Source organism: Puma concolor, chromosome D3 (assembly GCF_028749965.1).
Source record: "Puma concolor isolate L17-30 chromosome D3, mPumCon1.1.hap2, whole genome shotgun sequence".
Taxonomy (NCBI): Eukaryota; Metazoa; Chordata; class Mammalia; order Carnivora; family Felidae; genus Puma; species Puma concolor.
The window spans coordinates 17,835,305-17,852,154 of NC_141678.1; the positions used below are offsets into that span (position 1 = coordinate 17,835,305).

General features: G+C 46.3%; 1 protein-coding gene across 3 annotated transcripts in view; it reads right to left on the reverse strand.

Annotated features, from left to right (window-relative positions):
- Positions 1–565: 565 nt before the first annotated feature.
- The window catches only part of CORO1C (coronin 1C), a 76,039-nt gene continuing 59,754 nt past the window's right edge, over positions 566–16,850 (reverse strand). For all 3 annotated transcript variants that reach the window (XM_086681901.1, XM_086681899.1, XM_086681900.1), the window contains exons 4-11: positions 14,993–15,122; positions 11,602–11,783; positions 10,315–10,434; positions 9,147–9,251; positions 7,059–7,204; positions 4,569–4,626; positions 4,221–4,466; positions 566–3,042 (exon numbers count right to left, since the gene is read on the reverse strand). In XM_086681901.1, the coding sequence (XP_086538027.1) occupies positions 2,923–3,042; positions 4,221–4,466; positions 4,569–4,626; positions 7,059–7,204; positions 9,147–9,251; positions 10,315–10,434; positions 11,602–11,783; positions 14,993–15,122 (1,107 nt within the window). In that variant the 3' untranslated portion in view covers positions 566–2,922. The remainder of the gene's footprint in view (positions 3,043–4,220; positions 4,467–4,568; positions 4,627–7,058; positions 7,205–9,146; positions 9,252–10,314; positions 10,435–11,601; positions 11,784–14,992; positions 15,123–16,850) is intronic.

The following is a 16,850-nucleotide window of genomic DNA, read 5'->3' on the forward strand; positions in this document are numbered from 1 at the left end:
CAACTCTTTGCTAAAATCACTGAGATGTCCTGAAACGATATCCTGGTGTAAAAAGGGAAGCTGCCAAAGGCCGTGAGATTCAAAGGGCCCTGAAAACCTCCCACTGGAATAAAAGTCACAGCTAAGCCGAGAGGACCGTACTCCACCGAAGAGCACGCTTCCCAAAGCGCCGCCAGGGAAACAAGAGAAAGCGGCAGCCACTCGGCGACGGCTCTTCGTGTGGCCGGTCCCAGGCAGCTCCCTTCCAAACCACGCGGAAGCCTGCGTCCCTCCTTCAAAGCAGGAAAAGGGATGCCTTGAGATTAGGAGATGTGCCCCAGATCCCCCCTCCGGTAAAGGCCGGAGGCAGGATTCAAACACGCAGGCCCGTGGGGGTCTGGCAGGCAGCACGCTCTCCGCTCTACCCCACTCGACGTCCCCGCTTTGCCGGGGCTGAGTGGCTCACCCACACTTCCCCTGTACTCACCCTCAGAGAGGAGACGGTCGCCCGGCCAGTCCCACGGAGTCAGAGGAGCTGTGCGCTGCCCCAAAGACAGCCGAAGGTGCGAAATAAACACGGACACCGTTTTGTAATCAATGACTTTTTTATCTTTGAAAATGGAAGCAAGTGTTTTGACAGAATACTATGGCCGCTCTATAAGAGCCGATCTAGGAGCAATTCACTGGTTTTCCTCTGGGATAGCACGGCTTTGAAAAGAAGAAGGAAAAAAAAAAAAAAAGACAAAACAGGAAAAATAATCCACAAAGCTTCAGGCGCCGACTCTGAGCCTGGCTGGGCATTCGTTCATTAAATAAGTCATAAGCTAAAATCACTAAAATCAGGGTAATTTCTCCTTGCCCTCTGTCTTCTCTTTGAACCACGTTCCCTATGGTGTTCCACCACTATCAACAATTTTGTTTACTTGTCAGAACCTTAAAACACTTCTCAATTTAAAAAATGAAGGTCCTCAGCAGATTACGTCGATAAAGAAACATGTACAGGTTTGACTAGAAGTCACTGTAATTATTGTTTTCTTTACATCTCATTATCCACTCCAATATTAAACACACACATACACACAAAAAACCACACCAAACATTCAGATGCCCTGAAACTGTGGAGACAGTGATCCCAATTCTGGGTAAAAACACGGTACCTTTCCTACGCAGACATTAGCCCCAGCTCGACTGCGCGTTCCAACCCAGTGTCACCACACTCCGCCTCCATCCTGGCTCCCTGTTACAGATGCTCCCGGCCAGTTCGTCCCCACACCGGCGGGAGCATGCGCAAGAGCCCCCGGGCGGTCCCAATGGCACTCCACGTTTCATGTTCGACCACAGACACTCAGTCTTTCCCAGAGATTCTTTAAATCTTGTTCCTCAAGCATGCAAAATGAGAACATGGAAATGGACAAGTTCTAGCTAACCTAGGAATGGAACAGGTATTCAGAGCTCAGTCGCTGGCCCCTGAATCCGGGGGAACCTCTGTGCTTTGACACAGCCTCTGTGTGAGCTGGAGGGGCAGAGCAGGCTGGTTTGTGTGGAGGGTGCAAAGGGACAAGTTCGTACACATTAAAGCTACAGCAGAGGCCCGTGCTCCTGGTCTTGCTTCATTCTAGACTGTTCTCAGTCTCAATAGTCAATAGCACCCTCTGGCCTTCATCTCAGCTGACTGTGGAGAGGGCCGAGGCAGGAAAAACAGAAGGACTATCTGGGGGAGCCCTGAGAGAGGTGGCTGCATCTGTGACACAGAGGGGAGGGCAGGGGCTCTGGGGTGCAGAGAGAGCCATTTCTGCCTCCAGCACAGCACAGGGTCGGCATGCGATGTGCTGGGAGAGCAGAGGGTCCCGTGGGGGCACACTCCCCCCTGCAGGTTCGCTCGGCCTACAGTCCCCTACTGCACTCAGGAGCAAGACAGGCTGCTGAAATGGGCAAGAAGGAACACTCCACAGTGGCTTCTGTGGCCTCCTGTCCCGGGCACCCTTGTCAAGTATTGACCGAAACCTGAACTATGACGTTTAAAGTGATCAATGCAATAGATTCTACGTGTATAACAAAACTGCGGAAACACACGCTAGTTTAGGTTAGATTATAATCATCTGAAGCACAGGATAACCAAGAAGTGAAATTCCATTCTGGTACAACCACCCAGTTTCTAGAAAAGAGAAAGGAAAGAAAAGAGACGATACAATAGGAGCTTTTTTGATCAGAAGACTCCGTGAAAGGAGAGGGGTGGTGACGTGAACCCACGTGATTTTTCAAGTCTTCCTTCTGTACAGTCATGAGGATGACCGGGTTTTGTGCTGCAAACGAGCCAGCACCATGAGGCTACTGCTCTGATTGTTCTCGGATGAACGTGTATACAAAATAATATCTTATCTTCATTTAGTTTATAAACATACACAGTGCTGTCCCTTTCAAATTAAGGAGGAAAAAAAAAAAAACACACACAAATACTGCAAAGTAGCAAAATACAAGGGCGGCGGGCAGGGGAGCTACTTTTGGTTTTGGCAACGTTAAAAAAAAAAAAAAAAGAAATATAAAAAGCAATGTGGCATTGGTCCCTGTTTATAAAAAAAAAAAGAAAAAAGGTACTTGGGCACAACACTGAATCAGAATTGGTCGGTTTTCTAAAATTCAGAATATCTGGGATTTTAAAAGTAGCACTTTTGTCTTTTAAAAGTTCGACAAGTCACGTAACACTTAAAACATCAAAAAAGCTTTCTGATAAAAAGCTCAGCTTTTAAATCACATTTTGTTTCTGCAAATTTGGGAGACGAATTGAGTTCTGACTGGAATGCGGCCCATGGCTGGTTGACACGGGCCGCTGACACGGAAGGTCCCCAAATGGCAGTGCCTCCCTTCCGCCCTCCCTGGGACCACGCCCACAACCGGCTACCACGAAGAGTTCCTGCTCCCATTTTGGGGGTGGGGGGTGGACCTTCAGGCGGCGATCTTCGCCATCTGCTGTTCTAACTTGGAAATGCGCTCGTCTTGATTGCAGATTGTATCTTTTATAGATTTGATCTCTTTTAAAATCTCATCCAGCTTGGCTTCATTTTGCTAAGAAAACCAAAAAGGGGGGAGAGGGTAAGAGGTTGACTAAAATGCACTCAACAAAGTTCACCACAGTTGAGAATGTATAGGTTGCGCAGTCTCATTTTCCACTTTGGATGTGGCCAGGCACCGCCACCAAGTTGAGCCATAGGAGAGTCCCGGCTGCTGGTCAGCCCACCTGCCGCCCCACAGCTGAGCCACAGTCTTGCAGCGCTGCTCCTCATGCCCGTGCACTTACCCGGACTCAGTCTCAGGACAGAAACTGTGGGAAGGGACCGGTCCCTTCACGGCTGCGCCACAGCCTGGCCACCCGGTGCAATACCATCAGGAGTAATGTCTACGTGACCTTCTGGAGGCTGCCGAGCCCCTGCCATCACCCGGGGAGGGCCCTTCTTAGGAGCTAAAGCCCTTGCCCTGCTTGCTAACTCTTCTAAAGAGGCCTCAGCCTCTCCCACGTGGAATGGATCCTGTTGGAAACCCTGCAGTCCACGGCATCTGACGTGGCTTCCCTAGTTATGGCCAAAGTGCCAGCTCCTCCGGGCGCTTGGCCTCTTCGTTCCACTTACCTTCTCACTGACAGTTCACCGACCTCCCTCTGGCCCCTGGGATCCCGTTCCACGCCTACCAAGTCCCCTTGCCGCCGCCTCCCTGGCTAGACCCTGCTCTCCTAGCAGCAGCATCCCCAGTGGCCGTGCGGGCCCCCAATGTCAGGCTTCGGCTCCCACCGCTCCACTCAGATGGTTCTTGCCAAGAGGTCCAAGATCATCTTCGCTAAGTTGCACTCGTCACCACACGCCTGTGTCTCTGGAACACTCAGCAACATCTGGACCCTCGCACCACTCTCTTCCCCTCCCAGGACGCCCTCTTCTCGGCATCTGTGGCCCCACGCTCTCTTGCTTCATTTCCACCCCAATCAAAGATGGACGTGAACGGTCTGGGGAGACACACTTAAGAAAACACCCAAGCAGCTCCTGTGTACTCTCTTAAAAATGGTCGTAGACTGACTTCTCTCGTGGTCATTACAAAAAAACGAAAACAAAAACCCCAAAAACAGCTAATGGAGCCAAACTCAAAAATGTTATGTGGCCAAGGAGGTTCTTAGAAATAGTCATGTTTTCATTCACTGAAAGAAAGCCCTGAGCCAGCCAAGCGCACCGCACCCCTCAACCTCAGGGGGTCCTTACCACACTGGCTGTGTCCGGGGTTTTCTTGGGGATGTTGATCAGGTCACACTTCTTATTTGCAGTGGGCTTGCTATCCAGAATGTTCTTCTTGACCACTTTGAGATCCCGGTTTTTGCCAGGAATGTATCCATGCTTTAAGGAGATGAGGACTGGATCTGCATTCTTCCCCTCAAACCACTCCTCTGCCTCCAGCGCCGCTTCGGGCCCTGCTGTGTCAGGATACAGGTCATCCTGGAAAAGGTCCGACTACAAGAGACAGTTTGGGAAAACCCTCAGTTAAAGAAGAAGAAAGACCTGACATGTGAAAGTCTTTGAAACACAAATTTGCCTAAGAAACTGGGTACTTACTTTCCTTGGAACAGTCATGATAATAGGCTCACACTTTCTCTCATGAAGTTTGAAGAATCTTCAAGGGGGAAATAAAGGCAAAGTTGTATTAAGTGAAATAAGAGGCCAAGTCACAGGCTTCATAACAATTACTCTCCTGTATGGGATACGACATGCTCTGCCTATCACCGCGGCTGATCCACCCTGGGGAGCAGGTACAATCTGTGTTCCCATTTTCCAGATGAGAAAACAGAAGCCAAGAGGAGCTATGCTAGGAAATGGTGGACTAGAAACAGGAACCAGGAGTTGAGGTCTATGCTGCTGGGACAGTCAAACCCCCATCTTCAGGGCTGAGCAGCTGTGGTGGAAATGCCACCACCGCCGATGATTCACTTCTGGAACAATGACCAAGTCAACAGACAGGAGAGAACAAACACCTGACTTGAGATTAGCATCCACGATTTGGATGCCAGGTCTTCTGCCAACTAGAAGTGGCTGAACATTTGTTGGCATAAATAGGATTTTTAAAAAGGAAAAGAAGATAGGCGCCTGGGTGGCTCAGTTGGTTGAGCGTATGACTTTGGCTCAGGTCATGATCTCGCAGTTCGTAAGTTCAAGCCCCGCGTCAGGCTCTGTGCTGACAGCTTGGAGCCTGGAGCCTGCTTCGGATTCTGTGTCTCCCTGTCTCTATCCCTCCCCCACTCATGTTCTGTCTCTTGTCTCTCAAAGATGAATAAACGTTAAAAATAAAATTAAAAAAAAAAAAAAGGAAAAGAAGATAATCCTAGGATTACAATTTTGGCATCTATGCAAACTGCATCATATTTGACACTCAAGAAAAATTTCAAATCATCCAAAATGTGGAAAGACCAGGAACATAAAGCACAAAACCTCTGCAGTCAGCAGAGTGGTAAAAAACAAAAACAAAAACAAAAACAAAAACCAACCAAACTGGCCTGGGTTTGACGTCCAGCTCAAGTACTCAATGTATTAATAAATGCTCAGTAAACATTTAATAAGTAGGAGGTATCCTGAATGATTATGCTTACAGGTTTTTGACTTTTAGATGACAGTAAAATAAATGCTTTCCCAAGTACCAGAAGCACTCTCAAGTTTGGATTCAATCTATTTTGAACCACATTTTGATGAGTTTGGTTTAAACTATAATTTTGAATTATCTTTCACTACTCCAGCTATAGAGAATTAAGTATATTTAAAAATGAAACTTATAGTAATTAACTTAAAAGATGTGCTCATTATTTAACTGTATGACCAAAACAACAGAGGTAGGCAGATGTCCATAGAAATGTAGTGTTGTACAAATGTGCGGAACGGTCACTGGCCCAATAGCGTGGCGCTAGTCATCCTGTTGCTCAAAACGGTCAGTTATTCATGGGGCACCCGGGTGGCTCCGTCGGTTGAGCGCCCGACTCGGTTTCGGCTCGGGTCATGATCTCACGGTTTGTGGGTTCGAGCCCTGCGTCAGGTTCTGTGCTGACAGCACGGAGCCTGCTCGGGATTCTGTCTCCCTCTCTCTCTGCCCCTCCCCTGCTCCTGTGCGTTGGCTTTCTATCTCCCCCTACCCCTCTCTATCCAAAATAAATAAATAAAGCTTAAGAAAAAAGTTAAAAAAAATTTTTTTTTTCAACGTTTATTTATTTTTGGGACAGAGAGAGACAGAGCTTGAACGGGGGAGGGGCAGAGAGAGAGGGAGACACAGAATCGGAAATGGGCTCCAGGCTCCGAGCCATCAGCCCAGAGCCTGACGCGGGGCTCGAACTCCCAGACCGCGAGATCGGGACCTGGCTGAAGTCGGACGCTTAACCGACTGCGCCACCCAGGCGCCCCAAGAAAAAAGTTTTTAAACGGCCAGTCATTCGTGAGTCTCAGAGTATCTCCTGTTGACTAGGAGGAGAAAAAAGCCTACCCTTTGGGAAGACCACTGGCATTATGCAATACAAAATTTTTTAAAAATCCCTAGTGGTATAGACAGGCAGGAATTCTATAACATAGTTGCATTTCCTAAATCAAGCTAACCCAACACCCAGCTACTGGTCTCTGCCTTCTCTAATCTAGGGTCCGTGAGGTCCACGATCCAGTTTGGAACATGTTTGTCCCCACGGCGGGCAGGAAAACCATCTATTCGGTCCATCTCAGGGGCAGGCTCGCCCCCGCTTGCCTCCCAGCGGACACTGGCCACAGCCTCGGCCTGAAGACGAGAGATGGAGGCTTCGCTAGGTCAGTACGTGTGCAGTGCGCCTTGGCTGAGCCATGTCACTGGTGCTTCGGGCCACACAGTCTGAAGCACGGTTCCATGACACGATTTTGCAAGTTCTTTCCTGCTCTAAAACTCTGTGTTCCTCAGTGTGGACAGGAAATGAGAAACCAATTCCGCAGTGCAACGGAGGGGAGACAAGACTGCGGCCCTAGGGCATTACCGGCAGCTGTATCGCTCTGGTGTAACACGCGGGGCACAAACAACCTGCGTATCTTCCGGTACCGGCTCTTTACCTGGCGATCTCACATTTGTTAACGTCAAGTCCCCTCTTGGGCATGTAGCCCATCCCTCTCTGAGGCTCCTTGCTGCTGAATGTGTTGAGGTAGTGGACATACGGGGATTCATCTGTGATCTCAAAATAGCGGATACTGCTGTCACCCTACAAGAAATCAGAGAAAACTTCGCATTGAACGTTACCTGAAGCAGCTGGATGAGGCGGTGTCTCTCTCCCCTGTCAACCCAGCACTGACTGGGACTTGGCCTCAGTGGCCAACCTTCGCTTCCTCTCCAGAGGGAGAGAGGATCTGATGGTTGCCCTTCCTGGCAAAGCCCTCACTCATCAAATGCTAGCATGTCTTTTAAATGGTCTCCTCCGCCTCCTACTGGAGGCTCTCCACTGAGCCCGGACGCCAAGTCAGAGTCAGGGCAAAAATGTTAAGGCCTCCGGCCCAGCAACTGCATCGCATTTCAACTTCAAAAGACAGACAAAGTCTAGGAGGACCACGGAGAGGGCAAAGACTGGCACAGAACGGTGTCCTTTGCAGACCTGAGGGTGCCAACCCCGGACAATCAAGCAATAATAAAAAGTAAGATTTGTAGGAGAATGAAATATTAAGAGCAAAGAGTTTTTAATCATCCTTAATTAATAATTAACTCACGATTCATAATAATTCTTCATTCATAATGAAGAAACTCACTAAAACATGAGTATTCCTTAACTTCAGAAGACAGCGCTGTCTTGTTGCAATGTACCAAATTCTAGGATAATTTTTCTTAGAAAGGTCAGATAGTTTTGGAGGTCGGAAGCGTACGCGAGTGTCTCTAAGCAGAACTAGCTGTCCCACAGTTATGCCACCTTGAGCGGCAAAGGCAATGCTGCCTGCTGGAGGGGAAATGTGTGTGTATATGCGATCGTGCCCTTCCAAGTGTCTCAGTTCTCATGATTTCCACTTGTTTCGATAACGTAAATATCTAAAGTGATGGTAAACAAGCTAAACACAGACTGTTTCCTGTGTACTGAAAATAACTTCCCACCTAGTGTTGCTAACATCTGGGTAATCGCTCCCGTTACTGGTTTTGATGCAGTCTATGGCAGCTGTGAACATCTGAAAATGACTCTCAAGGAAACAGACAAGATCCCGGGTTTGAAGCAGCTGATGGTAGGACAACGTGAAGCAGAGCTCGGTCAACTATGAGAACCGAAACAGGTCTGGCTTTACTCAGCAAGGGGCTATCTACACAGGTTTGGGGGAAATACAGCAACAGCTTCAATTTTATTAATTCATTTATTTCAGCTAGTCTAAGAAAAATTGAATCTACAAAAGACTAAGGAACATTAAGGTTACTGCCCACTAAAAATAAAAATAAAAAAAAATAATAAAGCTAGCAAACACTGTAGTTAGGTGGAGATAAGGCAGGAGGTACGCTTTTTGATTTCAGTGTGGGGTCTTCCTATAACAACTGTCACCTCCTGACACTTTAGTCAGGCCACATACTTTCAAGGCCAGGGCCCTAATGCTGAACTCCAGGAACAAGAACTCCCTGGAGAGTCTCTGAGGCCTTTAAAAGCTCCTATCCAAAAAGCGCTATTCTCTTTACAGGTCCATGGCACGTGGTAATAAACACCTAATGCCACTCTAGGGCTACCCAATGGATTTCAGCATCAGACGCGGCAAACTGGCTACCTGTTCCTGATACCATTAGAGAGGATCTAAAATCCTCAACCACGCAGCACCAGAGGTGAAGAGACACCGGGGTGTCCTCTTTCTCTCACTAGAGTGCCCAAGGGAAGACATTCCTGCCAGTGTTCACCCCAACACCCGAGCCCCCCATCCCTGCTGTCCTCAGGGATGCGTACTCAGGAGTCCTAAACATGGTGTGCTATCACCACACAAATGACAGGCTCAAAGGGTCTAGGCTCAAGACCTAAAACACACCAAAACACACATCCGTCCTTATTTTAGTTTAAGACACATACACAAATCATCTAAATTAGACTATTAATATGATACAATGCGTTGCCCAGCAACTAAATCTCTGAAGGATAAACTTCTCCTCTTACAAGATTAAACTGAATATAAAACATTAAAATGACTGTTTACCTTTCCACATAAGTAAATGATACTGGTGTCAGGGTCATAGAAGGGCAGCAACACCCCATTGCTAGTGTCCATTTCATGAAGAGCGATTGGTTCCTGCATATTTTTCTGGGAAGAAAATACAAATATCTGTATCTATCTATATACTTGTATATTCACCCATATTTTTACAAGATGAATCATTTTATTAAGTGAGCCATTTCCTAGAATAATGCAAGTCTGAACGATGCACATATATAATATTCATACATGTAAATACCGAAGGGATACTAAATGGTATCCAACCCACTGAAAATTGTGCCCATTTGACAACCTAATCAACGCACACATCTGTGATTCTATGACAAAGAGGAGACAGTTCTCTTTTGTGACTATTTTCTGTTTTAAAAGAAATTTTTCTGGGGCACATGGGTGGCTCAGTAGGTTGAGCGTCCAACTTTGGCTCAGGTCATGATCTCGTGGTTTGTGGGTTCAAGCCCCGCATCGGGCTCTATGCTGACAGCTCAGAGCTTGGAGGCCTGCTTCGGATTCTGTCTGTCTGTCTGTCTGTCTCTCTTTCTGCCCCTCCCCCACTCACACTTTCTCTCAAAAATAAACATGAAAAATGTTTTAACATTTTTTTTCTTAACATAAATACGTGCTCTTTAAAGTTACAGAAACACTGTAATAATCATCCCATATTCCACAATCCCACAATCCCACAATCCAGTGGGTGGCAGAAACAATTGCCATTTTGGTCTGCTTCCTTACACACACACACACACACGCGCGCGCGCGCACACTGAGATTGTACCACATATACAGTTTATTTTTCACTTATGCTATTAATGTTTTCCTAAGCATGACTGTTCTGATTTCAACATTCGGTCATATTCTTTATAAAATAAAGCTCAGAACTTGGTTCCCAAGTCCAAAACACCGTTTCTTCGTGCATTCTTTGTAAAAAATACAGCCAACACAGACTACTCTGGAGTGTCAAGGATGCATTTTAGTAATACGTTTAGCAAGAAGTCTCTAGTGAGGATGAGCATGTCACATCCAATTTCAGACAGACAAGAGTTCAGAAAACTACACTAAGAATCCTATAATCTACTTACCCCCCTCCAAAGACCTGCTCAGAAAGAGAAAGCTCAGGGTAATAAGCCAGTGGGAAGGCTGGGAAGGGGCATACCGGATTCCAGAGAGCCAGCTGCCGCTCACTCATGCGGCTGAAACCAGTGGTGAAGACATTCCCGTCAGCCAGAAAGATGGCTCTCATGGGTCTTGCTCCTTCGTGCGCTTTCTCCTTCTCCTGGGAGGCAAAGAGCAAGAGGCACATTATATTCAAACTGCGAGAAAGAAAGGCGGAGTGGGGGCTTATACGCGGAATCCAACCCATGCCGCCATGCCATTCATCCTGATTGCCAGGTGTGTGTGTGTGTGTGTGTGTGTGTGTGTGTGTGTGTGAGAGAGAGAGAGAGAATTAACCACTGCTCCTCCCAAAATGAGGAAACAAAGAGACACTATGTAAGTTGGCCAAGGTCCCTCAGCTAGTGAGCAAGCAGACTGCCAGGAGTTGACTCAAAAGCCTCACTCTTTCCACCATGCCCTGCTGCCAACCCAAGTCCACGCTGCAAAAATAAAACACATGAAAGGACTCTACCAGATGTCTGTTTCTCCAGGGGACAACCTGAAGATTGGGTATACCCTATGGTTTCCACCAATTTCGCAGGACACAGCGAAGTCTAGTTCAGTGAACCCCTTCCTTTATTCATTTGTTCCTTGAGAGTGCACTCGTAGTGAGCCCTGAAAGGTTCTAGTGGAGAAAGCACTTTGCACAGGGCCAGGCAAGTCCCCAGTGCTCGACAAGCACGAGCTGTGGCTGTCACCCAACTTAAGAAGTAATAATGCCAAAGGACCAGCACATCCCAGAGAAGGGGAGACGCAGGACATTCTGGGGTCCAGCACCTACAGCTTCAACCCCAGCTCAAGTCCCAAAGTCTTCTGTCATGACAGGTGACCTGTTGAGGCCTAGTCTGGGTGGAAGAAACTAAGACACCGAGCTGATAAGATACCCGTGGCGTCTCTGTAACGTGGTCTGACAATGGTTGCAGGAAGGGGCGGGGATCAATGAAGCAATCAATACTCAGTGCTAAGCCAGAAACGCAGTGAACTATCTGGGTTAGCTGATCTACACTGGTAAATTCTTAAGGATTCTAGTGAACCGATAAAAACTTTGTTTCCTTGTGGAAAATGGTCACCAAGAGAGAGGGACGGCTTGTGTAAATTGTGGGATACACAACTCTGAAGTGTGACCGGGAGGAAGAAGCCTGCAGAAGCCTGTGCAGATTCACGGTCCAGCGTCTGCAGTTAGGCTCCACGGAGCGGGCGCGAGGCCTCTGCCGCCTGCCTTAACAAGCAAAGCTCGCCCTCGCCCAAGTGTGACAAACACGGGCGGCTCTGCCCTTCGCATACTCACGGCAACAATCTCTTGCTTCCTAGGATCGATCACTCTCACTTTCTTGTCTTTGGAAGCTGTGCAGATCAGACTGCCGTTCCGGTTCCAGCTTACATTGTAAATCATGTCCGAGTGCATATCGTCCAGGTTTATGAGGGCTTCCCCCGTCCCCACATTCCAGATGATGATGGCATTGTCACAGCCTGAAAGCAAACAAAACCATGCTCCTCAGAGATGAGAAACACCCATAGAGCAGCGCGCTTGTGAAAACTAGTAATACAGCAGGGAGACACAGACACAGGAAGATGTTGATCGCGGGGAGGCCCTACTTTATTTTACTTTTATTTTTTTTAATGTTTATTTTTGAGAGAGAGAGAGACAGAGAGAGACAGCCAGAGAGTGGTGGGGAGTGGGGGCAGAGAGAGAAGGAGACACAGAATCTGAAGGAGGCTCCAGGCTCTGAGCTGTCAGCACGAAGCCCGATGCGGGGCCTGAACTCACAGACCTCGAGATCATGACCTGAGCCAAAGTCAGATGCTCAACCGACTGAGCTGCCCAGGCGCCCCGGGAGGCCCTACTTTATTGGCCGCTAATTAAAAACTAAAGTGACAAAGAAAAAACACATGTATATAAAAGAAATGTATTAAAGGAAAAACATGGTTTGCTCCATTTGGTTTCATATGAAAGACACAAAAAGTAACAACCAAAGAACTCTAAGAAAACAGAATCCTATGTTTTTTAAGAGCTAATGGGCTGATGGACCCCGAGTGATCGTGTGTTTCCTTTTCTAGTAAAACCAACATCAGAATGAATACGACTTCTTTCTTTTCCGGAGGAAATAAAAATGAAGAGTTTAAATGACTGTCTAGAGTACTCAACAAAAATGTGACACAGCACGTTATTCAAATCAACGATGCTGTAAAACATGGCCTCACGTTGAAGGATGACCTAACCATGTGCTCACAACATATCTTTATCTTTAAAAGGGGAGAAAAATAGGTCAAGGCTGGGCTGATCTGAGAAGCCCAAACTATAATCAAGTAGGCATGTGGATCTGGAAGCTGATCCCCAAAGAGGCCACAATACTGGCTCAGCCACACCCCTCTGTTCATCAATTCCACATTCCTTCAAGCATCTGCCCCAAGGACCCTGTAATAAGTGGCACCATTTGTTGCTTCCAGGACATTAGTTCAAGGATGAAGTAAATAAGGGATGGATATCCTGAAGATAAATTCTTGCCAATAAGCCAATTTTACAAGCACCTCAGAAAAATTAGCCACTGATATCCAGGCACCCAAGATGTCTAAGGGCCAGAAGTAGAAGACTGGAAACAAACTTGTACGACAGTAAAGCTGGAGCTAAACCCTAGGATGAGACTTGACTCTCCTCTGTCTTGCACACCACAGGCAAACAGGTAACTTCAGCCACCATGGATAGATCATGTAGTCTTAAAATATGCACAACACAGCAATTAGCCATTCTCCTCTGCTTGTAAAAGGCAGAATGGGGAGAGTCTGCTGACAGTACCGTATATTTGACCTCAATGAGAAGGGCAGCAGGAAATTTTCCATGATTGACTTCCATCTTTACAACTGTTTTTTCTCCTTACTGGACTGAGATGAATATGAGGAGAGTTCCCAGGTATAGTCACTTGTGACTTAAAAAAGGAGAGAATTCTAAGTAGCATCTGTTTTGAAAAGGAGTCCTTGGTTTCAACAGGTACACGTGATATTTTTTAAATTTATTATATTATAAACACCCTGTATTCCCAGTTAAAAACTCAACTGCCCCCTTCCTTTGTACTGGTGAGGGGAAAGATTTTAAAAATTCTACCATTCACATTAGCATTTCTTTTTTTGTAAATCAATTTTATGAAAGTATGATTTACATACAATCCAACGCCCTCATTTTTAGTATACATGTGCTAAATTTTGACAAGTGTATATATTCATATGTGTGGCCACCATCACAATCAAAATATAGAACTTTTCCGTCATCCCATGACGCTCCCTTGTGACCTTTGTATGGCTTCTATAAAACACAAAATCTCAAACTGGAGACAAAGAAGAGATTCCTGCAGGGTAAAACGTGGAAACTACTCAAGTGGCAAACCAAGAACGCTAGATCTTGGTTCGGGGGTTCACTGTAGTGCTGTCCAGCAGCGTAAAAACACAAGCCAAAACCTCCATGTCCAGAAATAGGAGACTGATTACATAAATGAAGATGTCTAGACAATGGACTATCACTGAGGTCGTTAAAAATATGATAGGAAAGGGGGAGCCTGGGTAGCTCAGTCAGCTGAGCGCTGGACTCTGGATTTTGGTTCAGGTCAGGATCTCACGGTTCGTGAGATCAAGCCCCACGTCCACTTCTGCGCCTGCTAGGGATTCTCTCTCTCTCTCCCTTTTCTGTCCCTCCCCCACTGATACTTGCCCTTTCTCAAAATTAATAAATAAACATTTAAAAAAATATATCAGAGGAAGAACATTCAATGGCACATGGAGAGGACTACAGCGTACCACTAAGTGCAAAAAGCAAGTCACAAGTAAAGTGTCTGAACCTATCTTTGCGGGAGACATCACTCAGGTATGTGCAAAAAAGTACCTTGTGGAGCGAAACATGGACATGGTAATGATGTTCCCTCTGGGCGGGTGGCAGGAGTACAACTGATTTTTATTTTCTCCTTTCGTTTCTGTATATTTTCTATAACATACATGTACTACTTGTATAAGGAGAAAAATGAAAGTATCTTTTTAAAGGAAGGAGGATATTTGCCTCATAGGACCACCCCAAAGTTGGCAACAACATCAGAGCTGGCACCCAGGGCTCCCACCAGGGATCCTCCTGCTCTATCAAGAATAACTAAGGGGCGCCTGGGTGGCTCAGTCGGTTAAGCGTCCGACGTCGGCTCAGGTCATGATCTCACGGTCCAGGAGTTCGAGCCCCGCGTCGGGCTCTGTGCTGACAGCTCAGAGCCTGGAGCCTGCTTCAGATTCTGTGTTTCCCTCTCTCTCTCCCATTCATGCTCTGTCTCTCTCTGTCTCAAAAATAAATAAACATTAAAAAAAAAATAATAAAATAAAAAGAATAACTAAAACTGTGGTCCATGAAGGGCCCCAGCAGGAGCCGTGCATCTGCTGGATTTATAGGTAAGCACGTATCTGTTCATTTCTCTAAGCAAGAAGTCTTGAGTCAGACTGCCAATGCAGCCTTCACACACACACACACACACACACACACACACACACACACACACACACACGCACACACACGCACACAGGTGTGCAGGCAGGCTAGAGAACCGCTGCATCTCAGCACCTCAGCGTGGATTCCTAATGAGCTGCTTCAAAGCTGTGGAGCACACATCAAAACGCACTGGCTACTGCCCCCTCCCCCACTGTTCGGCTCCCACCTGCGCTAAGAAGGACGTTGCGGGCAGTCGGATGCCAGGCCACGATGCCAACTCTCTTCGAGTGGCCCTCTAAAATCACCACAGGTTCGGTGAGGGAAAGGGTGAGTCCGTTTTCTGGGATCTGCCACACCTGTCGGGAAAGGAAGCGAGAGGATCCACGTGAGGTAGGACCTTTCACGATCACCCTCCCTTGACCATCCGGTCTGCAGACGTGCTCTGCATACACAGAACACACACTGGTCTTTGGACGAAAGGCGGAATACTGCACGTCGACTCTATGCAGCTGTTTTTAAAATGGAGTGCGATATTAAAGATTAGAACATCCACCAGGCCTCCAAAATGCTGCGTCCCCACTTTTATTTAACAGTAGTTGACATTTTATTCTAAATTCTCTGTTAAATTCAAAACTCTCTGACTAGAAGCATACAGAAATACTTAAAAGAAAGAGGGAGAACGACCGAGGGCCCCATGAGAGGCAACACTGGGGTGATGAGCCCTCGTGGAGCCCACGGGTTTTGAGGGGAGAGACGCCACCCACCAGAGCTCTTGGGATGGTGCAGCGTTTAAAACATCATGATTTCTCTAGTTTTACGTTTGGAAAATAAAAATACACGTAATAGTTCTGTAACATCTACTACAGAAAAACCTTGCAAAGAAACAAAAGATAAATTTGGCCTCGTGGAAATTTAAAGCTTTGTGTTTCGAAGGACATGGAAAGAAAAGCTATAAAGAACTCTTACAAATCAACAATAAAAGTAAAATAACCCAATTTTTAAAATGGGCAAAGAATCTGGACATTTCTTCAAGAAAGATATACAACTAGTTTTAAGGCACATGAAAACACGCTCAGTATTATTTAGTCATTAGGGAAACGGAAATCTAAACCACAATAAAGCATCAGTTCAAGCCCACGGGCGGCTATAATCAAAAGGCAGATACCGAGTGCCGACGAGCATGTGGGACAGTCAGGGCCCCCACACACTGCTGGTGGGGATATAAAATGGTGCAGCCGCTTTGGAAACGAGTCTGACAGCTCTCAAGTGATTAAACACGAGAGTTTACACGGCTTAGCAACATCACTCCTAAGGTAACCCAAGAGCAATGAAAATATATGTCTACACAAAAACTCGTATGTGAATGTTCACAGCAACATTACTCATAAAGGCCAAAATGTGGAAACAGCCCAAATGCCCGGCAACTGAGAAATGGATAAACAAAATATGATAGATCTATATACAATGGAGTATTACTTGTCCACAAAAAGGAATTAAGTACTGATTCATGCTACAATATGGATGAAGCTCAAAAATATTACGCGAAGTAAAAAAAAAAAACTAGGTCCACATATCGTAGGATTCTGTGTATATGAAATGTCCGGGACAGAAAAATACACAGAGACAGAAAGTTGATTAGTGGCTGCTTAGCGCCGGGGACTTCGGGACAGTGATAGTGAATGGGTACACGGTTTCCTTCTGGGGTGATGAAAAATGTTCGCAAATGGTCTCTGGGGATGGTTGTACGTATCTGTGAATAAATCGAGACCACTGAATTGTACACTTTAGATGGGTGAACTGTATGTGAGCTGTAGCTCAATGAAGCAGTTTAAAAAATGCTTCTGACTGGTGAAGACACACAGGATATTCACCATATCTTAAATGTGGATGTGCCTGCATGGTAGAGGGGGTCGGGGATGGGAAGAACATCAGACGGAAGGGATAATAAGACACTACAACAGAGGAAGACATGAGTTTTAAAAGATTAAGAGAAACCCTCTATGAAGAAAGAACCGAATAACAACTAAGCCAAACAGCACCAAGAATCCTGTAGAAAACCAGACATTAAGTAATACTTAAGTTTG